The 23606-nt window shown below is 47.9% G+C and overlaps 1 protein-coding gene across 1 annotated transcript in view; it reads left to right on the top strand.

Moving 5' to 3' along the window:
• The window catches only part of cacna1ia (calcium voltage-gated channel subunit alpha1 Ia), a 65093-nt gene extending 50988 nt beyond the window's left edge, over positions 1-14105 (top strand). The window contains exons 30-35 of the mRNA XM_059019083.1: positions 107-484; positions 4725-4871; positions 5866-6000; positions 6665-6851; positions 7238-7422; positions 8626-14105. Of these exons, the coding sequence (XP_058875066.1) occupies positions 107-484; positions 4725-4871; positions 5866-6000; positions 6665-6851; positions 7238-7422; positions 8626-9306 (1713 nt within the window). The 3' untranslated portion in view covers positions 9307-14105. The remainder of the gene's footprint in view (positions 1-106; positions 485-4724; positions 4872-5865; positions 6001-6664; positions 6852-7237; positions 7423-8625) is intronic.
• Positions 14106-23606: the final 9501 nt, after the last annotated feature.

Consider the following 23606-nt stretch of genomic DNA (forward strand, 5'->3'; position numbering starts at 1 on the left):
GGGAATGCACCCCTGACGAGCGCAGCTGCCTCAGTAACCTGCAGTTCATCTCTCTCCCTCTCTCTCTCTCTCTCTCTCTCCCTCTCTCTCCCCCTCTCTCTCTCAGGACACACTCAGGGAATGCACCCCTGACGAGCGCAGCTGCCTCAGTAACCTGCAGTTCATCTCCCCGCTGTACTTCGTCAGCTTTGTGCTGACCGCCCAGTTCGTGCTCATCAACGTGGTGGTGGCCGTGCTCATGAAGCACCTGGACGACTCCAACAAGGAGGCCCAGGAGGACGCCGAGCTGGACGCCGAGATCGAGCTGGAGCTGGAGGCTCAGAGGGGGGGGCTGTGCGGCGCGGGGGAGGGGGAGCCCGCAGGAGGAGGAGGAGGAGGAGTAGGAGGAGGAGGAGGAGGGGGGGGCTGTCGCAGCAACGCGGGAGCCAATCATAACGCCGGACACCCCGACGGACACCCCCGGAGGCTGTACTCTCCAGCACAGGTGAGATTCGGTGTGGTTTGTGGGTGTTTTGTGTTCTGGCACATTCTAGTTAAAATCTGGTAGAATGGGACCACAGTGTGCTGACTGTACCCTCAATGATCTTCAATGGCAGACAGACAGACAGCGGCACTGCAATGGCTCTGTATTACACTGAGGGGCAATGGTAGCACAAGTATAGGGCAGCTACAATGGGGTGAGGCTTGTAGAATGGGACCACAGTGTGCTAACTATACCCTCAATGATCTTCAATGGCAGACAGACAGACAGCGGGACTGCAATGGCTCTGTATTACACTGAGGGGCAATGGTAGCACAAGTATAGGGCAGCTACAATGGGGTGAGGCTGGTAGAATGGGACCACAGTGTGCTAACTATACCCTCAATGATCTTCAATGGCAGACAGACAGACAGCGGCACTGCAATGGCTCTGTATTACACTGAGGGGCAATGGTAGCACAAGTATAGGGCAGCTACAATGGGGTGAGGCTGGTAGAATGGGACCACAGTGTGCTAACTATACCCTCAATGATCTTCAATGGCAGACAGACCGCTTAAAGCCGCGCGTTCGCTATCGATGATCGCCATGACAACCTGGCTCAGTCTAAGCTCCTTTGATCCAATAATCACCTATCTGCAGCTATACCTGGGAAAGTGTTAAAACATGAAATCCAGAGACTGCTTGCGATTCAAACACAGCTTCAGCTTCAGCTACAGAAACATCGTTTTTAGACATTTTAAACAGATTGCTCATGCTTTCAATTTCCCCTTTTTAATAAGCGTAACGCAAGGTAGAGTCATTCGTGCAGAATTCAGTTAAGAACATAAGAACATAAGAAAGTTTCCAAACGAGAGGAGGCCCCATTCGGCCCATCTTGCTCGTTTGGTTGTTAGTAGCTTATTGATCCCAGAATCTCATCAAGCAGCTTCTTGAAGGATCCCAGGGTGTCAGCTTCAACAACATTACTGGGGAGTTGGTTCCAGACCCTCACCATTCTCTGTGTAAAAAAAGCGCCTCCTATTTTCTGTTCTGAATGCCCCTTTATCTAATTTGTGACCCCTGGTCCTTGTTTCTTTTTTTCAGGTCCCCTGGGTCGACATTGTCTATACCTTTTAGGATTTTGAATGCTTGAATCAGATCACAGCGTAGTCTTCTTTGTTCAAGACTGAATAGATTCAATTCTTTTAGCCTGTCTGCATACGACATGCCTTTTAAACCCGGGATAATTCTGGTTGCTCTTCTTTGCACTCTTTCTAGAGCAGCAATATCATTTTTGTAACGAGGTGACCAGAACTGAACACTCCTGGAGATGTCACGGTCAGGGCTGTGTGTTTATTTTTCACGGTAGAAAACGGCTTCTTTCACGCTGCTGAAAAATAGTCAAGATGTTTTGCGTGATTCAACATACCTGTTTATGAAAGCAGAACGAAATTGGCAAGTCGCCTTCAATGTGTCATCACTTTCTCTGACGTTCTTACACAGCAAACGTTCCTAAATACTAGAATATTAAAAAAATATATATAATTATTATTATTTATTTCTTAGCAGACGCCCTTATCCAGGGCGACTTACAATTCTTACAAGATATCACATTATTTTTACACACAATTCCCCATTTATACAGTTGGGTTTTTACTGGAGCAATCTAGGTAAAGTACCTTGCTCAAGGGTACAGCAGCAGTGTCCCCCACCTGGGATTGAACCCACGACCCTCCGGTCAAGAGTCCAGAGCCCTGACCACTACTCCACACTGCTGTCCTTTAAAAAAGTCTCTACCGGAAGCCATAATCGCAGTCCAGTCGTATTTCATGTTAGATTTCTGAAATGTCACGTTTTTTTTCAACGTCAGTTTTTCGTTCAGTATCTGGAAAACTACAAAGCGCTGGGTGTGGAATTCAATATGTTAACAAGGGAACATTATTCAGCAGCTTTCATTGGACTCTATGAAGCTGAATCAGTTCATTCTATATAGAGGGGGTGGAATTCAATATGTTAACAAGGGAACATTATTCAGCAGCTTTCATTGGACTCTATGAAGCTGAATCAGTTCATTCTATATAGAGGGTGATGCTGCTAAACTTTTGTCCACAGCTGTACATGATGTATCGTAATAGAGGTCTGTATCGCTTGTGATACGAGACCACAGCATAAAGAACTACAGCTCCCAGCATGCCTCACCATGGCCGCGGGTGCAGAGGCATGCTGGGAGCCGTAGTCCTAGCCCAGCAAGTTCATTCTTTAGGGAGATTTTGACACAGTTCTGAGACCGATCAGCTGCTGGGACCCTGGATGAGCTCCGATGATGGGCTGAACGGGTCTCCTCTCGCTCTGCAGCAAAAAAGAAAAACAAAAAAACACTTAAAAGAGAAATTGATGCCAAGTCCAGAACAGACTGATCTCCATTGTGTTTGGAGTGAAGCTGGGCTGCATTGACGTCTAGCTGCAGGGGGGCAAACCAGAGGGGGGGTGCGTACCAAAAACTAGCGGGGGGGCGGGCAGAGGTCCTGCCGGTGTATTCATGCAGGGAAACCAGACCTGCCAATCATCATTTTCGGATAAAGACCCCCTGAATTGCCTCAGTGGGCTGCCTGCCTGCCTGCCTGCCTGAATTGAGTTTTCTGCATCAATGGAGAAAGTTCAGTTTATTGACCTTGTTTGTTTAAAGCTGCTGGGGTTTGAAGAGATTCTCACAAAGTGAATAATTCCCACTCTTCCTGTCTGTGGTGCCCTTTCATTTCGCTGTCTAGTGCAGTTTTGAAGTCTGTGATTGAAATGATCAGGAGCCAGGAGTTTGAGCAGGGTTACAAACTCACACTAGCCCTGCTGCTGCTGCTGCACCCAGTCCTGGGGTTCAGAGCTCCCCTCAATGAAGTCTAGTATTATTAATATTGAAATGATCAGGAGTCAGGAGTTTGAGCAGGGTTACAAACTCACACTAGCCCTGCTGCTGCTGCTGCTGCACCCAGTCCTGGGGTTCAGAGCTCCCCTCAATGAAGTCTAGTATTATTAATATTGAAATGATCAGGAGCCAGGAGTTTGAGCAGGGTTACAAACTCACACTAGCCCTGCTGCTGCTGCTGCACCCAGTCCTGGGGTTCAGAGCTCCCCTCAATGAAGTCTAGTATTATTAATATTGAAATGATCAGGAGTCAGGAGTTTGAGCAGGGTTACAAACTCACACTAGCCCTGCTGCTGCTGCTGCTGCTGCACCCAGTCCTGGGGTTCAGAGCTCCCCTCAATGAAGTCTAGTATTATTGAAATACAGAACCATTGCAGTGCCGCTGTCTGTCTGTCTGCCATTGAAGATCATTGAGGGTATAGTTAGCACACTGTGGTCCCATTCTACCAGCCTCACCCCATTGTAGCTGCCCTATACTTGTGCTCCCATTGCCCCTCAGTGTAATACAGAGCCATTGCAGTGCCGCTGTCTGTCTGTCTGCCATTGAAGATCATTGAGGGTATAGTTAGCACACTGTGGTCCCATTCTACCAGCCTCACCCCATTGTAGCTGCCCTATACTTGTGCTAGCGTTGCCTGCCTGTCTAAAAAGACATTTGAAGTGAACAGCGAGGAGTGAGCAGACAGGATTACCAGTGTGTGCTTTCTGTTCTGAGACAGCCTGCTCTAACCGCTACAGTAATTATTAAAAGCCTAATTACTTTTGGGACGGACGTGTGTGTGTGTGTGTGTGTGCTCTATTGTGCTGCAGTAACAGTGCTGTGCTGTATTCCTGTGCTGCAGTAACAGTGCTGTGCTGTATTCCTGTGCTGCAGTAACAGTGCTGTGCTGTATTCCTGTGCTGCAGTAACAGTGCTGTGCTGTATTCCTGTGCTGCAGTAACAGTGCTGTGCTGTATTCCTGTGCTGCAGTAACAGTGCTGTATTCCTGTGCTGCAGTAACAGTGCTGTGCTGTATTCCTGTGCTGCAGTAACAGTGCTGTGCTGTATTCCTGTGCTGCAGTAACAGTGCTGTGCTGTATTCCTGTGCTGCAGTAACAGTGCTGTGCTGTATTCCTGTGCTGCAGTAACAGTGCTGTGCTGTATTCCTGTGCTGCAGTAACAGTGCTGTGCTGTATTCCTGTGCTGCAGTAACAGTGCTGTGCTGTATTCCTGTGCTGCAGTAACAGTGCTGTGCTGTATTCCTGTGCTGCAGTAACAGTGCTGTGCTGTATTCCTGTGCTGCAGTAACAGTGCTGTGCTGTATTCCTGTGCTGCAGTAACAGTGCTGTGCTCTGCTTCTCTAGGAGAATCTGTGGCTGGACAGCGTCTCTCTTCTCATTAAGGACTCGTTTGAAGGAGAGCTCCTGATGATTGATAATCTCTCCGGCTCTGTCTTCCATCACTATTCATCTTCGCCTCTGTGTAAAGGCTGCCAGCACCACAGGCAGGAGGTGAGGACCCGCATACTGAGAGCACCGTGCTTTTAACTTAGAGAGAAAAAATACATGTTAATATATATTACATCTTACAATGCATTTCTGTGTACATATACCTCCCTGTCTCTCTCTCTCTCTCTCTCTCCTTCCCCCCTTTTTCCTCTCCCCATCTCTTCTCCTTCCCCTCCCACTCTCCCCCTCTCTCCTTCATCCCCCTCTCTCTGTCTCTCTGTCTGTCTCGCTCTCTCTCTGTCTCTGTCTGTCTCGCTCTCTCTCTGTCTCTCTCCCTCCTCCCTCTCCATCCTCTCCCCCGTCTCTCTCTCCCTCTCCCCTCTCTGTCTCTCTCCCTCTCCTCTCTCCCTCCTCCCCCTCTCCTTCCTCTCCCGTCTCCTCCTCTCCTCCTCTCCCTCTTTCCCCTCTCTCCTCCCTCTCCCTCTCTCTCCCCCTCCCTCTCTCCCCCTCCCCTCCCCGTCTCTCCTCCTCTCCATCTCCCCCTCTCTCCCCCCCTCCCTCCCCTTCCTCTCTCTCCCCCTCCCTCTCTCTCTCCCCCTCCCCGTCTCTCCTCCTCTCCATCTCCCCCTCCCCTCCCTCCCTCCCCTCCCTCTCTCTCCCTCCCCTCCCCGTCTCTCCTCCTCTCCATCTCCCCCTCTCTCCCCCCCTCCCTCCCCTTCCTCTCCATCTCCCCCTCCCCTCCCTCCCTCCCCTTCCTCTCTCCCCCCCTCCCCTCTCCCTCACCCCCTCTCGTCTCTCTCTCCCCCCCTCTCCCTCGCATCCCCCTCTCCCCCCCCCTCGTCTCTCTCTCCCCCCTCCCCTCCCCTCCCCCTCTCCCCCTCCCTCTCTCTCTCCCTCCCCGTCTCTCCTCCTCTCCATCTCCCCCTCCCCTCCCTCCCTCCCCTTCCTCTCTCCCCCCTCCCCTCTCCCTCCCCCCCCCTCGTCTCTCTCTCCCCCCCTCTCCCTCCCCTCCCCCTCTCCCCCCCCCTCGTCTCTCTCCCCCCTCCCCTCTCTCCAGGTTCGTCTTGCTGAAGTGGAGCAGGTGTCTCTGATGTCAGAGCAGCTCTCTGACAAGTCCTCCTCCCCGGCGCTTCCTGATGACCTCAGCCTGGACGACCACAGCGTTTACCAGCTGCTGGCGCGCGACAGCAAGGTACCCTAGCAACCGCTTAGCAACGGGAGAGAAGCGCTCGTCCGATTGGGATGAAGCTCGCTCAGGACCCTTCTTTAGCTCAGAAGCATCATCATTTATTATAGCCCTTATGTTAATGGTTTAATTAGTAACACAGGGCAATAGATCTGCTTGAGCAGAGAGCGCACAGTCTGTGTTAGCTGGGTCTCCCTGTACCAGACATAGATGGGTTCCTAAGACACTACAGCTCCCATGATCCTCTATGACCAGTCCCTATGCTGAGGTATGCTGGGACACGCAGTTTTTTAATCTAATTTTGTAACTACATTTGTGACGGACATCTATGTCCCACTGAGAGACTACAGCTCCCATGATCCTCTCTCATTAGTCCCTATGCTGAGGTATGCTGGGACATGTAGTTTTTTGTCTACCTTTGTAACTACGTTTGCGACTGGGACATAGATGTCTTACTGAGACTACAACTCCCACAATCCTCTCTCAGTAGTCCCTATGCTGAGGTATGCTGGGAAATGCAGTCCCGTCCCCCCCCACTAATTGTGTATTAGCGAGTGCAGCGTGGCCATGTCAATCAGAGACTACAACTCCCATGATCCTCTCTCATCGGTCCCTATGGAAAGGAATGCTGGGAAATGCAGTGTTTTTTTATTTTCCTTTGATTTTGCAGGAGGGAAGCAGTGACTCCCGCAGCTCGGAGGATCTGGGAGACCAGAGACCCCAGCCGGCCAGCCCAGGAGGGGAGGGGGAGAGGGAGAGGGAGAGGGGGAGGGGGAGGGACAGGGAGGGCTGCCTCTTTCAGATCGGAGGGCCAGACAGCTGCTGTATCCCTGCCACCACAGCCACACAGCAAAGTGGTAAGGAGCAAATAATCTGCCCTGGCCTGAAATTCCATATTATTATTATTATTATTATTATTATTATTATTATTATTATTATTATTATTATTATTATTATTAATCATTCATTTATTTATTTATTTATTTATTTATTTATTTCTTAGCAGACGCCCTTATCCAGGGCGACTTACAATTGTTACAAGATATCACATTATTTTTACATACTCTCTTTCTCCTCTCTCTCTCCCCCTCCCTCTCTCCCCCTCTCTCTCTCCCTCTTCTCTCCTCCCTCTCTCTATCTCTCTTTCTCTCTCTCTCTCCCCCTCTCTCCCCTCTCTCTCCCTCCTCCCTCTCTTTTTCTCTCTCTCTCTTTCTTTCTCTCCCCCCCCTCTCTCTCTCTCTAGTTGCTGGTTCCAGTTTATCAGTTCTCCACCTCCCAGTAGATTTCTTCCACCCTGCCACCGCTGCCCCCCCAGCTCCCAGTGCCACTGGTGGAGTGGAGACTGGGACCAGTGGCAGACTGACTTCCCCCGCATCCTGGGCTTCCCTGCGATCTCCGAGCGCCAGCAACAGACCCCTGGCAACGCAGGTGACAAGACTGAACCATCAATCACGCTGATGAAGGCACTAGAGCCCCAAACTAGAGCTGGTCTGCTGGACTCAGTTTAGTTTCAATCACGCTGATGAAGGCACTAGAGCCCCAGACTAGAGCTGGTCTGCTGGACTCAGTTTAGTTTCAATCACGCTGATGAAGGCACTAGAGCCCCAAACTAGAGCTGGTCTGCTGGACTCAGTTTAGTTTCAATCACGCTGATGAAGGCACTAGAGCCCCAAACTAGAGCTGGTCTGCTGGACTCAGTTTAGTTTCAATCACGCTGATGAAGGCACTAGAGCCCCAAACTAGAGCTGGTCTGCTGGACTCAATTTAGTTTCAGTCACGCTGATGAAGGCACTAGAGCCCCAAACTAGAGCTGGTCTGCTGGACTCAGTTTAGTTTCAATCACGCTGATGAAGGCACTAGAGCCCCAAACTAGAGCTGGTCTGCTGGACTCAGTTTAGTTTCAATCACGCTGATGAAGGCACTAGAGCCCCAGACTAGAGCTGGTCTGCTGGACTCAGTTTAGTTTCAATCACGCTGATGAAGGCACTAGAGCCCCAGACTAGAGCTGGTCTGCTGGACTCAGTTTAGTTTCAATCACGCTGATGAAGGCACTAGAGCCCCAGACTAGAGCTGGTCTGCTGGACTCAGTTTAGTTTCAATCACTCTGATGAAGACACTAGAGCCCCAAACTAGAGCTGGTCTGCTGGACTCAGTTTAGTTTCAATCACGCTGATGAAGGCACTAGAGCCCCAAACTAGAGCTAGTCTGCTGGACTCAGTTTAGTTTCAATCACGCTGATGAAGGCACTAGAGCCCCAAACTAGAGCTGGTCTGCTGGACTCAGTTTAGTTTCAATCACGCTGATGAAGGCACTAGAGCCCCAAACTAGAGCTGGTCTGCTGGACTCAGTTTAGTTTCAATCACGCTGATGAAGGCACTAGAGCCCCAAACTAGAGCTGGTCTGCTGGACTCAGTTTAGTTTCAATCACGCTGATGAAGGCACTAGAGCCCCACACTAGAGCTGGTCTGCTGGACTCAGTTTAGTTTCAATCACGCTGATGAAAGCTATTTTTCCACCAGAAGTATTTGAATCACTTTAAAGCTAGTGTGTGTGTGTGTCTATCACAGGTAGTCTAATGAACAGCACCTTCAATAGTTTGTATTCAGATATATTCTCTATTTTATATTCCAGCACACCACGCTGAGCGAGTCGTCTTTAGCGACAGGCAGTTCAGAGGGCAGCTTTGAGAACACCCTGGAAGAGGGCCTTAGCTTCAGCGTGTCTCCTCCCAGGGACCTGCCTCTCATCTGCCCGTTGCCAAGCAACGATCGCCACAGCAACCGCCTCAACACTCTGCACAGCAACCAGAGACCTCTAGGCAACAGCAGAGCCGATTCCCACCCAACCGCTCATACCCTCCAAGCCAGCAGGGGGCACCAGAGGAGCCAGAGCAGCGGGGGCAGCACCAGCCCCGGCTGCACCCAGCGGGACTCTCTGGAGCCGTCGGACGAGGAACTGGAGACCGGAGGCCAAGCCAACAACAGCGAACATTTGTCCGAGACTTTAAGCAGCCTCTCGCTCACTTCCTTGCTGTCTCCTGCTTCTCCGGCGCCCTCTTTGGCAAAAAAGTGCAACAGCACGGGCAGCCTGGACCGAACCGGCGTTTCTATACGGGGGAAAGACTTGCGGCTTTTTTACCCGGAGGGTTACCTCTCCGTGCCTTCGTGGGTCGCGGACGAGGGTTTGGGAGGGGGCGAGAAGGCGGACAAGGGGCAAGAGGGGAGGGAGGATCGGGGTGCAGATTTTATCCGGGAAGAGTATCCGAGATTCGGCAGGAAAAGCAGGGTGGTGTCTTCGAGAAAAAAGAGATGAGTCTCATCGAGGAGCCTTGTCACATTACCCCCCCCCTGTGAAAATATCGTTGTTTGTTATTTAATGTACTGTGTGAGTCTCAACTAACAAAGAGGTGGCCAGGAACAAGCAATGTGAATATATAACTACACACTGAAGACAGGAGTTTTGTAACGGGATGTTGAAAAGGCATTGGGGAATAATCCTGTGTCAGAAATGGGGTTTTTTTTCATGAGCGAAAAGCAACGAAAAGAAATCAAGACAGATGTTATCTTGAATATGGTGAATCGCAGAAGGACTGTGATGCTTATCGACAGATAGATGGGGGAAGGGAGAAAGAGACGCTAACGGGCTGCGGTTTTAAAAGCAAACGCTGGATCACGAAACCACGTTTTTAAAGAAAAAAAACACGTTTTTTTTCTGATGCGAAAAACCAAAATAAAATGGCAGCGAAACTCGCTTTTTCCAAAGAATCTGGTTCCGCGGAGCTTCGTGGGGGAAAAAGCAAGGGGAACGTGATTGAAAAATCCACGGCCGATGCGAGTTTGGTTGTCGTTGGTAACGTCTCTCTGGTGGAAACAGGAAGGGATTCTGGGAAGACGAGGACGATACGGTTTTTCAAAAGCGTTCAGATGCACAAAGTAAAGACTTTTCATGAAGGAGAGATGGAAATATAGAGAGTTAGTGGCAATTAAATTATTAAAAGGTATTTTTCTACATGAGCTGCGGGGCTGGGAGTCGAAACTCGAAGAAAAATATAAACCCAGCTGTGAGAAAATATTGGAAAGTTCAAATCCGGTTTTCGAGAAAGAAATTGAGAGAGAAAATGGGATGCTCGTTTTTCGTTGAAAAATATAACGTCGAAACGAACGGAAATTGCGTTTCAAAAACTGCTTCCCCCCGTGGAAAACCAACGTCACTGAATTTAGTTCTTCCATCAAAAACAAACAAAAACAGGAAATGATGTCAAAAGAGACAGGAAATAAGAGGCTCTACTTCCTCTTCATGGGGATCCAGACAGGAAGTTGACCTCTGGAGCTGCACAGGAAGTGACCTCGGACGCTGAAAAAGCAGGGGGCGGGGCTTGGGGGGGGGGGGAGTTGTGTTTTTTTCGTCCAATAGAAAGCTGCTATCTTAGAATGAACATTTTGACAAGTTGTCTATTTTTTATAAATATATGAATATAGTTATACATATCAATATATTAAATTAGTGTTTGGTTTTGGGGTGCGTTTTAGAACACAAAAAAAAACCCATTTTGTAACAGAAACAGAAAAAATAACAGTCATTTATGAGGGTGGATTTGCTCATGTCTGTGCTGGCTGTCATTTCTACAGGTGCTGTAGTTATGATAATGAAATCCCATCCTCCCATTCAATTATAATTACGGCTTCTGTTTTTTGAGTTTTATGTAAATTGTTTTATTTCTGGGCTTTCGTTTTTGATCTGCTTTATGAAATTAGTGTTTTTGTTTTCCAAAATAAAAATGAGCATTCTAAATCTCATATGGGAGATACTGAAATTGAAGAAGGAATCTATGAAAAAGACCTATGAGTTTATATTGACTCAGAAATGTCTTCCTCTAGACAATGTGGGGAAGCTATAAAAAAGGCCAACGAGATGCTCGGATATATTGTGAGAAGTGTTGAATTTAAATCAAGGGAAGTAATGTTAAAACTCTACAATGCATTAGTAAGACCTCACCTAGAATATTGTGTTCAGTTCTGGTCACCTCGTTACAAAAAGGATATTGCTGCTCTAGAAAGAGTGCAAAGAAGAGCAACCAGAATTATCCCGGGTTTAAAAGGCATGTCGTATGCAGACAGGCTGAAAGAATTGAATCTGTTCAGTCTTGAACAAAGAAGACTACGCGGCGATCTGATTCAAACATTCAAAATCCTAAAAGGTATAGACAATGTCGACCCAGGGGACCTGAAAAAAAGAAACAAGGACCAGGGGTCACAAATTAGATAAAGAGGCATTCAGAACAGAAAATAGGAGGTGCTTTTTTTACACAGAGAATCGTGAGGGTCTGGAACCAACTCCCCAGTAATGTTGTTGAAGCTGACACCCTGGGATCCTTCAAGAAGCTGCTTGATGAGATTCTGGGATCAATAAGCTACTAACAACCAAACGAGCAAGATGGGCTGAATGGGGCCTCCTCTCGTTTGGAAACTTTCTTATGTTCTTCTGTTTTCTTTTTCTGTCAATATGTATAGTAGTAACTGGACAGGACTTCCACTCTTAAGATGTCCCTTCGTTCCTTTGCTGTCTTCCGCAGTGAGATCCCTCTGGTCTCGGCACATCTTCTGGGGTTTTGGTCTGGAGGCACAATCCTGTTTTAAATCCTTCGTCTCTTAACTGTAATACAGCTTGAAATCCCGCTAACAAGCCTCCATCCTGACTGTAATCTCGTTTTAAGTCTCCCACGCGGACTCTCCAATAGAAATGCAGGGATGGGCTGTCAATCAGTAGTTGGGGGCGGGTTTAAAGCATTCACAACGAATCAATGATAGATACAAGTCAGGAAGGCGGGACGTTGCCCAGCAGCACCGGTAAATGTATTTATCATTATTTTTGTAGGAGGTTTTATTTAGGGAACAGTCAACGTGAATTGATGAACCATTTTTTTCCAGTGTTTATTCACCTATTTCAGGTTTTTTTGGTATTTAGGGTGTTTTAAAAACCGAAAATCAGAAGCCATAATTATAAAGCACAGCCCCCAGACACAGTCAGTATTGCTGTATCCCGTTTTTTTCTATTAGATTTCGATGCAAACGCTTTCCCGGTAGTTCAGATCATCGAGGCAGTTCCGAATCCTGTTTTGATTCGTTTATTACATTCCCCGCTCCTGGCTGTTTTTTTGCTTCGGTTGCTCTGAGCGATTCTGGGTTCCTCCAAAAAATTTTCAAACCTGCCTTTTTTTTTATTGAGCTGGTTCGAGGAGTTCGCCTGGTGAATCCTAACAGGACTGAAAACGCCCGTTCTGTTCAGATCATGTGACTTTATTTTTTGAAGCGTGTCTCTACAGAGAGAGTGGGCGGGGCTAGTTGAGAAGTCACGCTGTCACATGACTGGCACGGAACAGGGGGGTGAATTTAGAGTTCCCCACCCGAAATCTGCTCACCTGGGGAGCCCCTAAACACACTCTCAATACTGCAGGAACACAGAATCCCTCAGTGTTGTTACTAAATGGGCGTTTTTTTGCAGTCTTATGTGTCCACGTTTTTATGCACTATGTCTGAAGTATACAGTAATATACAGCGAACTATCACGTTGATTTAGAAGCAAAGGAAGTAGAAGAAAAAACATCTGATCTGCACAAATTATCAATTTTGAAATTTGATTTTTCAAGGTTTGAAACTCACACACCAGCTGCTGCACCCAGTCCTGGGGTTCAGAGCTCCCCTCAATGAAGTCTAGTGTTATTAATATTGAAATGATCAGGAGCCAGGAGTTTGAGCAGGGTTAGAAACTCACACTAGCCCTGCTGCTGCTGCTGCTGCACCCAGTCCTGGGGTTCAGAGCCCCCCTCAATGAAGTCTAGTATTATTAATATTGAAATGATCAGGAGCCAGGAGTTTGAGCAGGGTTACAAACTCACACTAGCCCTGCTGCTGCTGCTGCTGCTGCTGCACCCAGTCCTGGGGTTCAGAGCTTCCCTCAATGAAGTCTAGTATTATTAATATTGAAATGATCAGGAGCCAGGAGTTTGAGCAGGGTTAGAAACTCACACTAGCCCTGCTGCTGCTGCTGCTGCACCCAGCCCTGGGGTTCAGAGCTCCCCTCAATGAAGTCTAGTATTATCACTTAGCAGACAATAAAAACCAGACATTCACAGTGAAACATTTCAAGGTTGAATTTGCAATCAGATTTTTTTTTTTGTGTGTGTGTGTGTGTGTGGATCGAAAATGTTGAAATATAATGTAATAATTAAACTACGAGGTGCAGTACAGTTTTAGAAAACATTTGACAGAATAAAATGGACTTTTCGAACGCATTTCAATGTGTGGTGTTGTATCTGAAGATTCTGTGACATTCTGTACGTGGTTCCGACTGATCAACAAGGGCTGTAAAGTTTTATTCCAGTTCACAATGACATCCCAGAATCCTTTGGGAAACTTTGAATTTCTAGAGCCCCAAACTAGAGCTGGTCTGCTGGACTCAGTTTAGTTTCAGTCACGCTGATGAAGGCACTAGAGCCCCAAACTAGAGCTGGTCTGCTGGACTCAGTTTAGTTTCAATCACGCTGATGAAGGCACTAGAGCCCCAAACTAGAGCTGGTCTGCTGGACTCAGTTTAGTTTCAATCACGCTGATGAAGGCACTAGAGCCCCTCACTAGAGCTGGTCTGCTGGACTCAGTTTAGTTTCAGTCACGCTGATGAAGGCACTAGAGCCCCAAACTAGAGCTGGTCTGCTGGACTCAGTTTAGTTTCAGTCACGCTGATGAAGGCACTAGAGCCCCAAACTAGAGCTGGTCTGCTGGACTCAGTTTAGTTTCAGCAACGCTGATGAAGGCACTAGAGCCCAATTGAAATTCAAAGTTTCTCAAACTGAATTTTGTATTTTGAAACGCCTGCAAATTATTAGAGAACTCATTCAACAGAATCTATCAGGCTAAAAATTATATTCCATGGTTCAAAACATTACAAATTAAACACAAAAACGATATTCCGTTGAATCAGACAGAGCATTGTGAAGCACAGAGAGGTGTGGTAAAGCATAGGGAAGCATTGTAAAGCACAGAGAGGTCTGGTAAAGCATAGGGAAGCATTGTAAAGCACAGAGAGGTCTGGTAAAGCATAGGGAAGCATTGTAAAGCACAGAGAGGTCTGGTAAAGCATAGGGAAGCATTGTAAAGCACAGAGAGGTCTGGTAAAGCATAGGGAAGCATTGTAAAGCACAGAGAGGTGTGGTAAAGCATAGGGAAGCATTGTAAAGCACAGAGAGGTCTGGTAAAGCATAGGGAAGCATTGTAAAACACAGAGAGGTCTGGTAAAGCATAGGGAAGCATTGTAAAGCACAGAGAGGTCTGGTAAAGCACAGGGAAGCATTGTAAAGCACAGAGAGGTCTGGTAAAGCATAGGGAAGCATTGTAAAGCACAGAGAGGTCTGGTAAAGCATAGGGAAGCATTGTAAAGCACAGAGAGGTCTGGTAAAGCATAGGGAAGCACTGTAAAGCACAGTGAGGTCTGGTTAAGCATAGGGAACAATTGTAAAGCACAGAGAGGTGTGGTAAAGCATAGGGAAGCATTGTAAAGCACAGAGAGGTCTGGTAAAGCATAGGGAAGCATTGTAAAGCACAGAGAGGTCTGGTAAAGGAATCAGTCCCACAGTGTGCACCCCATTGACAGCGCTATGGCAGGTGTTCCTAATATTGTGTCCAGCTCCTCTCTGCTGCTGTGTGAGGAAATGTTAGCGTTGGCAACGGTGAATTCCTTTGAAAATATCTTTCTTTTCTTAATTTAAACTACATGATCTAAAAAAACCTGAAATTATGATTTGTTTAATTTTTCTTTTAATTATTATTATTATTATTATTATTATTATTCGACTCCAGTCTGTAAACGTTAACATAACTCTAAGCAAGCAAAGCTGCATCGCGATCAGTCTGCGTCGGTCCGGCCAGCTCAGTAACATTATATATATATAACCAGCATGTGTTTATATTGTTCAATTCAATCGCATCGCATCCAATGCGTTACATGAAGCGGACAATCCGCCGTGAACTCGCTAAGGCGATGACGTAATTAACCAAGCCTGGCGCCAAAGTGATCTAATATCACGTGACTTGCGTGACTTCACAACCAGCCCCGCCCACTCTCTTTCTCTCGTCTGTGTAAATGCAGAGTGGGCGGGGCTAGCTGAAACGCCAGGTGATTGGATCAGAACAGGGGAAGCTCCGTTGGCCCAGGTGGTTGAGATTCAGGTAAAGAGATTTAGAGGCAAAAATGGAATTAATATTGGAGCAACGCATTTATGATAATTATATAACATTGCTTAGTATCACATTTCGGTTAAGATCACACACACACTCATACACTAATATCCAATAACCAATAAGTATGTGATTTTAATATTTGTAATACAAAATTGCTTCCTCTAAGATTATATATATATATATATTTCTGGTATTAATTAGCTTCGTTTTTTATCCAGTTGGTTAAAAAAAAAATATTTACTGTACAAATCTCTATATATATTTTTCTGTACAATACTTCATTCTCGTTTGTGTAAACCAAACTTCCTAGAGTGTGCAATAATTCAAACGTGGTAACGTTTTAATTCCGAGCGTCATAATTAATAAACCGTCTCATTAATATGCAATTAACCAGTCGCTGGGGTTTGAGCTTCGTTAGAGTTTTTCTTGTTTTTGATCCAGACTGCTCTCTAAATCTCTGGAGTGCAGGACACGGTTAATGACGTGTTAATGAGACTCGGACCTGCGCCGCTCGGAATAAAGCGTTTCCCTGAAATGTAATGTACTGTGAATAATAATGAATAAACACGAGCTACGACTTCCACATGAAATGCTTCGACGGTGTTTTGAAATCGCTTGATCGCGTGTCCTTCCTTTCTCTTATTTTTTTTTTGCACTTCAGTGTGAAATGTATTGTGTTAATAAACTGAGGGCGGCGTGTTCACCAGTGGGTCCCGTCTGCGTGTTTGGTTTTTGTGTGGGTGGGGGTATTTGATTTTTTTTTAATTTGGTTTCTCCGGTTTTGAACCGGGACGGGACGGGGCGAGCATTTCTCACGCGCAGAGGTTTTCATGCAGGTAGGTATATAAAGTATATCGATGACACATTCTCTCCCCGTCTCCCTCTTTCCCTCTCCCCCTCTTCCTCTCTCCCTCCCCCTCCCTCTCCCTCTCTCCCTCTTTCCCTCTCCCCCTCTCCCCTCTCTCTCCCTCTCCTTCCTCCCTCTCTCCCTCTCCCTTTCCCCCTCTCCCTCCCTCTCTCTCCTCTCTCCCCCTCCCTCCTCCCTCTTTTCCTCCCCCTTTCCCTCTCCATCTCTCTCCTCTCTCCCCCTCCCTCCCTGTCCCTCTCCCTCCCTCTCTGTCTCTCCCTCTCTCCTTCCTCCCTCTCTTCCTCTCCCTCCTCCCTCTCTTCCTCTCCCTTCCTCCCTCTCTCTCCTCTCTCCCTCCTCCCTCTCTTCCTCTCCCTCCCTCTCTCTCCTCTCTCCCCCTCCCTCCCTGTCTCTCCCTCCTCCCTCTCTTGTGAAACCAGGACCACATAAACCAACTGGAAAGAGGACGCAGCCTGTCTATCTATCCATCTATCCATCCATCTGTCTATCTATCTGTCTATCCATCCATCCATCCATCTATCTATCTGTCTGTCTATTTATCTATCTGTCTATCTGTCGATCTGTCTGTCTGTCTATTTATCTATCGATCTATCTATTGATCTCTCTATCTATTTATCTATCTGTCTGTCTATCTGTCTGTCTATCTATCTATCTGTCTGTTTGTCTATTTATCTATCTGTCTGTCTATCTGTCTGTCTATCTATCTATCTGTCTGTCTGTCTGTTTGTCTATTTATCTATCTGTCGATCTGTCTGTCTGTCTGTCTATTTATCTATCGATCTATCTATTGATCTCTCTATCTGTCTGTCTATCTGTCTGTCTATCTATCTATCTGTCTGTTTGTCTATTTATCTATCTGTCTGTCTATCTGTCTGTCTATCTATCTATCTGTCTGTCTGTCTGTCTGTCTATTTATCTATCTGTCTGTCTGTTTGTCTATTTATCTATCTGTCGATCTGTCTGTCTGTTTGTCTATTTATCTATCTGTCTATCTGTCTGTCTGTTTGTCTATTTATCTATCTGTCTGTTTGTCTATTTATCTATCTGTCTGTCTATCTGTCTGTCTATCTATCTGTCTGTCTGTCTGTCTGTCTATTTATCTATCTGTCTGTTTGTCTATTTATCTATCTGTCTGTCGATCTGTCTGTCTGTTTGTCTATTTATCTATCTGTCGATCTGTCTGTCTGTTTGTCTATTTATCTATCTGTCTATCTGTCTGTCTGTTTGTCTATCTGTCTGTCTGTCTATTTATCTATCTGTCGATCTGTCTGTTGATCTGTCTGTCTGTTTGTCTATCTATCTATTTATTTATCTATCGATCTATCCATCTATCAATCTATATATCTATCTGTCTGTTTATCTATCGATCTGTCTATCTCTCTATCTATGTATCTATCTATTTATCGGTCTCTATCTATCTATCTCTCTCTATCTCTATCTCTGTCGATCTCTCTATGGAAGACGAGCACTCGAATGACAGTCTCACGTGACCCTATAGGTGCCGTTTTCTCCCACAACATAAAGCTTATTTTAAAAAATAAGAATTAAATATATATTTATTAATTAGTGTCCAAAACTGCTTATTTTTCCCTACCAAGTTATTTATTTTTTTATTTGATTTGATTTTTTGAATTCTCCGTCGTCTTTTCTAGCTTCATCCACGTCTCCTCTCTTTCTCCGTGTCTTACCCCCTCGGGTTATTGTTTTCGCTGCCTCCTGCCGCTAACGCCCACGCTTCAGCTGAATAAACAACACGGAGGGGGGGGGGAGCGTGTGTGTGTTTCTGTGTGTGTGTATCTGAGTGTGTCTCTGTGTCTCTCTGTGTGTGTGTTTCTGTGTGTGTCTCTGTCTGACGGTGTGTGTGTGTGTGTCTGTCTGAGGGTGTATCTGTGTCTGAGTGTGTGTCTCTCTGTGTGTGTGTCTCTGTCTGAGTGTGTGTGTCTCTGTGTGTGTGTGTGTCTCTCTGTCTATGACTGTGTCTGTGTCTGAGTGTGTGTGTGTTTCTGTGTGTGCGTTTGTCTGAGGGTGCGTGTGTGTCTGTCTGTGACTGTGTCTGTCTGAGTGTGTGTGTCTCAGTGTGTCTCTCTGTGTGTGTGTCTGTGTCTGTGTGTGTCTCTGTGTGTGTGTCTTTGTGTCTGTGCGTGTGTGTCTTTCTCTGAGTGTGTGTGTGTCTGAGTGTGTGTTTGTCTCTGTCTGTGCGTGTGTGACTGTCTGTGTCTGTGCATGTGTGAGTGTGTGTCTATGTCTGTGTGTGTCTCTCTGTGTGTGTATGACTGTGTGTGTGACTGTATGTGTGTGTGTGTGTGTGTGACTGTGTGTCTCAGTATGTCTGTGTGTGTGTGAGAGAGATGGGAGAGCGGAGGGGGGGGTCCTCATTTGAAATTCGGAAATTGGAAACCCCAATTAACCTCAAGCAGCACTGCTTTATTGCTGCTCATTGAAACACGGTAGTTGACGTGAGCGATTAAACACCAATTGAGATTCTGATGAGCAGAACACCATTCTCTTCAAGTGAACGTGCGCCTCTCTGAATATCTGCACTAGCGGAGCTGAGGAGGGACTGGGAGGGAGGCAGTGTGGCTCTAGCGGAGCTGAGGAGGGACTGGGAGGGAAGCAGCGTGGCTCTAGCGGAGCTGAGGAGGGACTGGGAGGGAAGCAGCGTGGCTCTAGCGGAGCTGAGGAGGGACTGGGAGGGAAGCAGTGTGGCTCTAGCGGAGCTGAGGAGGGACTGGGAGGGAAGCAGCGTGGCTCTAGCGGAGCTGAGGAGGGACTGGGAGGGAAGCAGTGTGGCTCTAGCGGAGCTGAGGAGGGGCTGGGAAGGAAGCAGTGTGGCTCTAGCGGAGCTGAGGAGGGACTGGGAGGGAAGCAGTGTGGCTCTAGCGGAGATCAGGAGGGGACTGGGAGGGAAGCAGTGTGGCTCTAGCGGAGCTGAGGAGGGACTGGGAGGGAAGCAGTGCGGCTCTAGCGGAGCTGAGGAGGGACTGGGAGGGAAGCAGTGCGGCTCTAGCGGAGCTGAGGAGGGACTGGGAGGGAAGCAGTGTGGCTCTAGCGGAGCTGAGGAGGGACTGGGAGGGAAGCAGTGTGGCTCTAGAGGAGCTGAGGAGGGACTGGGAGGGAAGCAGCGTGGCTCTAGTGGAGCTGAGGAGGGACTGGGAGGGAAGCAGTGTGGCTCTAGCGGAGCTGAGGAGGGACTGGGAGGGAAGCAGTGTGGCTCTAGCGGAGCTGAGGAGGGACTGGGAGGGAAGCAGTGTGGCTCTAGCTTAGCTGAGGAGGGACTGGGAGGGAAGCAGCGTGGCTCTAGCGGAGCTGAGGAGGGACTGGGAGGAAGCAGTGCGGCTCTAGTGGAGCTGAGGAGGGACTGGGAGGGAAGCAGCGTGGCTCTAGCGGAGCTGAAGAGGGACTGGGAGGGAAGCGCCGTGGCTCTAGCGGAGCTGAGGAGGGACTGGGAGGGAAGCGGCGTGGCTCTAGCGGAGCTGAGGAGGGACTGGGAGGGAAGCAGTGTGGCTCTAGCGGAGCTGAGGAGGGACTGGGAGGGAAGCAGTGTGGCTCTAGCGGAGCTGAGGAGGGACTGGGAGGGAAGCAGTGTGGCTCTAGTGGAGCTGAGGAGGGACTGGGAGGGAAGCAGCGTGGCTCTAGCGGAGCTGAGGAAGGACTGGGAGGGAAGCAGTGTGGATCTAGCGGAGCTGAGGAGGGACTGGGAGGGAAGCAGTGTGGCTCTAGCGGAGCTGAGGAGGGACTGGGAGGGAAGCAGTGTGGCTCTAGCGGAGCTGAGGAGGGACTGGGAGGGAAGCAGTGTGGCTCTAGCGGAGCTGAGGAGGGACTGGGAGGGAAGCGGTGTGGCTCTAGCGGAGCTGAGGAGGGACTGGGAGGGAGGCAGTGTGGCTCTAGCGGAGCTGAGGAGGGGCTGGGAGGGAAGCAGCGTGGCTCTAGTGGAGCTGAGGAGGGACTGGGAGGGAAGCAGTGTGGCTCTAGCGGAGCTGAGGAGGGACTGGGAGGGAAGCAGCGTGGCTCTAGTGGAGCTGAGGAGGGACTGGGAGGGAAGCAGCATGGCTCTAGTGGAGCTGAGGAGGGACTGGGAGGGAAGCAGTGTGGCTCTAGCGGAGCTGAGGAGGGACTGGGAGGGAAACAGTGTGGCTCTAACGGAGCTGAGGAGGGACTGGGAGGGAAGCAGTGTGGCTCTAGCGGAGCTGAGGAGGGACTGGGAGGGAAGCAGCGTGGCTCTAGCGGAGCTGAGGAGGGACTGGGAGGGAAGCAGCGTGGCTCTAGTGGAGCTGAGGAGGGACTGGGAGGGAAGCAGCGTGGCTCTAGCGGAGCTGAGGAGGGACTGGGAGGGAAGCAGTGTGGCTCTAGTGGAGCTGAGGAGGGACTGGGAGGGAGGGAAGATCGCGAGCTGCATGTTTTCTTGCTCGGGTGATGGGGAGGGTTAATAACAGTCTTGTCCAGGATAATAGAAATCTTAAGTGAGATTCAGAGGCAATCGATACTCGCTCTGTTTGCTCGCTCTCCTCGGATCTGCCGGCGATTTCAGTAAAACGAGTCCTGACATGTTTAATGTATGATGTGAGCGGGCTGGCTGACTGACTGCTACAAAATTGACAAGATTTTTCTTCAGCCTAAAAATCCACACGGGGCTGGGAATCAGACTCCCGCTGCACAGCAGTGTGATCCAGTCCTGGTTTCACTAGGAGTTTAATAATCAGACACACCTGAGCTTGTTAGCTAGACACACTGGGGGCTGATCAAGCTGGTAGCAGTAAAACCTGGACTGGATCACACTGCTGTGTGATAGGAGTCTGATTCCCAGCCCTGATCTCTCTGTCTAAATATCCCACAGTTCCCAACAATATCCTGTAGCTCTCTTCACTATAAAATCAGCTACAAACCTCCTTCAACCAAAGTCTATCTACAGGGCTGGGAATCAGACTCCCGCTGCACAGCAGTGTGATCCAGTCCTGGTTTCACGAGGAGTTTAATAATAAGACACACCTGAGCTTGTTAGCTAGACACACTGGGGGCTGATCAATAGGATTTTGTTTTGGTTGACTCTGTCCTTGACATTAGCTAGCTGTTAATTGGCTTCCATCGCGCGTGTTTTAACAAGTCCCCCTAGAAACGCAGTCGGTTGTTCCCGTGTTCCCTTGTGACCTCGTGATAATTTGACAATGCGAGGAGGTGTTTGTATGTCATCCTGTTTTAAATTAATACGTTATTTTTGACAAGATGATGACAGATTTTGTTCTCTTTTCCTAAAAATGATTTTATAGAAAACAAATTGACCCTTAAAAAGTAGTGAAGTGAAAATTAAAGCATAGGGAAGCATTGTAAAGCACAGAGAGGTGTGGTAAAGCATAGGGAAGCATTGTAAAGCACAGAGAGGTCTGGTAAAGCATAGGGAAGCATTGTGAAGCACAGAGAGGTCTGGTAAAGCATAGGGAAGCATTGTAAAGCACAGTGAGGTCTGGTTAAGCATAGTGAAGCATTGTAAAGCACAGAGAGGTCTGGTAAAGCATAGGGAAGCATTGTGAAGCACAGAGAGGTCTGGTAAAGCACAGGGAAGCATTGTAAAGCACAGAGAGGTCTGGTAAAGCATAGGGAAGCACTGTAAAGCACAGAGAGGTCTGGTAAAGCATAGGGAAGCATTGTAAAGCACAGAGAGGTCTGGTAAAGCATAGGGAAGCATTGTAAAGCACAGAGAGGTCTGGTAAAGCATAGGGAAGCATTGTAAAGCACAGAGAGGTCTGGTAAAGCACAGGGAAGCATTGTAAAGCACAGAGAGGTCTGGTAAAGCATAGGGAAGCATTGTAAAGCACAGAGAGGTCTGGTAAAGCATAGGGAAGCATTGTGAAGCACAGAGAGGTCTGGTAAAGCATAGGGAAGCATTGTAAAGCACAGAGATGTCTGGTAAAGCATAGGGAAGCATTGTAAAGCACAGAGAGGTCTGGTAAAGCATAGGGAAGCATTGTAAAGCACAGAGAGGAAAGCATAGGGAAGCATTGTAAAGCACAGTGAGGTCTGGTTAAGCATAGTGAAGCATTGTAAAGCACAGAGAGGTCTGGTAAAGCATAGGGAAGCATTGTAAAGCACAGAGAGGTCTGGTAAAGCATAGGGAAGCATTGTGAAGCACAGAGAGGTCTGGTAAAGCATAGGGAAGCATTGTAAAGCACAGAGATGTCTGGTAAAGCATAGGGAAGCATTGTAAAGCACAGAGAGGTCTGGTAAAGCATAGGGAAGCATTGTAAAGCACAGAGAGGTCTGGTAAAGCATAGGGAAGCATTGTAAAGCACAGAGAGGTCTGGTAAAGCATAGGGAAGCATTGTAAAGCACAGAGAGGTCTGGTAAAGCATAGGGAAGCATTGTAAAGCACAGAGAGGCCTGGTAAAGCATAGGGAAGCACTGTAAAGCACAGTGAGGTCTGGTTAAGCATAGGGAACAATTGTAAAGCACAGAGAGGTGTGGTAAAGGGAAGCATCCACTAGGGGGCATAGTAATAAAGCTAAAAAGAGGTGAGAGAATGGATTTTAAAGATGGTCAGCGCTCCTTTAAAGGGAGGGACCAGCGATACTGTTAATAAAGCTAATAAGAGGTGAGAGAATGGATTTTAAAGATGGTCAGCGCTCCTTTAAAGGGAGGGACCAGCAATACTGTTAATAAAGCTAATAAGAGGTGAGAGGATGGATTTTAAAGATGGTAAGCACTCCTTTAAAGGGAGGGGCCAGCGATACTGTTAATAAAGCTAATAAGAGGTGAGAGAATGGATTTTAAATCCGGAAACTCATTTAATATACAGGGGGTGTGGACGGGTGTATTTAAATAGACAGTGGGGTTGTCAGTGCAGCTGGCTCAGCGGATCTGGTATCGCTGAGCTGGGCTGGCTCCTCACAGGAAGGGGTTGGTGGTGTGCAGGCGAGGCAGGTGCTGGGTGGGGTACGCTGGGTAAAGGCTGGCACAGGGCTGGGAGGCTGAGCCAGGGGGTGCGTCTGGCGGATCAGGCTGACTGGGGTACAGGCTGGTGAAGGACGGGGCAGAAGGGACAGGATTGCAGTTCCCTGCCAGGGCGATGGGGCTGCAGGCTGGGTGAGGAGAGAGACATGAGAGGGCAGGAGCTACGGAGCAGAGGAAAGAAAGAAAGGAAGGAAGTAAGTTTGAATCTGCAACTTCTCATCTACAGCTGCAGCCAAAAACTTTGCATCTCCCTGTAGAATGACCTTCCAAGCTAGGACTACGGCTCCCAGCATGCCTCTGCACCCGCGGCAATGGTGAGGCATGCTGGGAGCTGTAGTTCTTTATGCTGTGGTCTCGTATCACAAGCGATACAGACCTCTATTACGATACATCATGTACAGCTGTGGATAAAAGTTTAGCAGCATCACCCTCTATATAGAATGAACTGATTCAGCTTCATAGAGTGGAATGAAAGCTGCTGAATAATGTTCCCTTGTTAACATATTGAATTCCACCCCCTCTATATAGAATGAACTGATTCAGCTTCATAGAGTCCAATGAAAGCTGCT

This window comes from Acipenser ruthenus, unplaced genomic scaffold (assembly GCF_902713425.1).
Source record: "Acipenser ruthenus unplaced genomic scaffold, fAciRut3.2 maternal haplotype, whole genome shotgun sequence".
Taxonomy (NCBI): Eukaryota; Metazoa; Chordata; class Actinopteri; order Acipenseriformes; family Acipenseridae; genus Acipenser; species Acipenser ruthenus.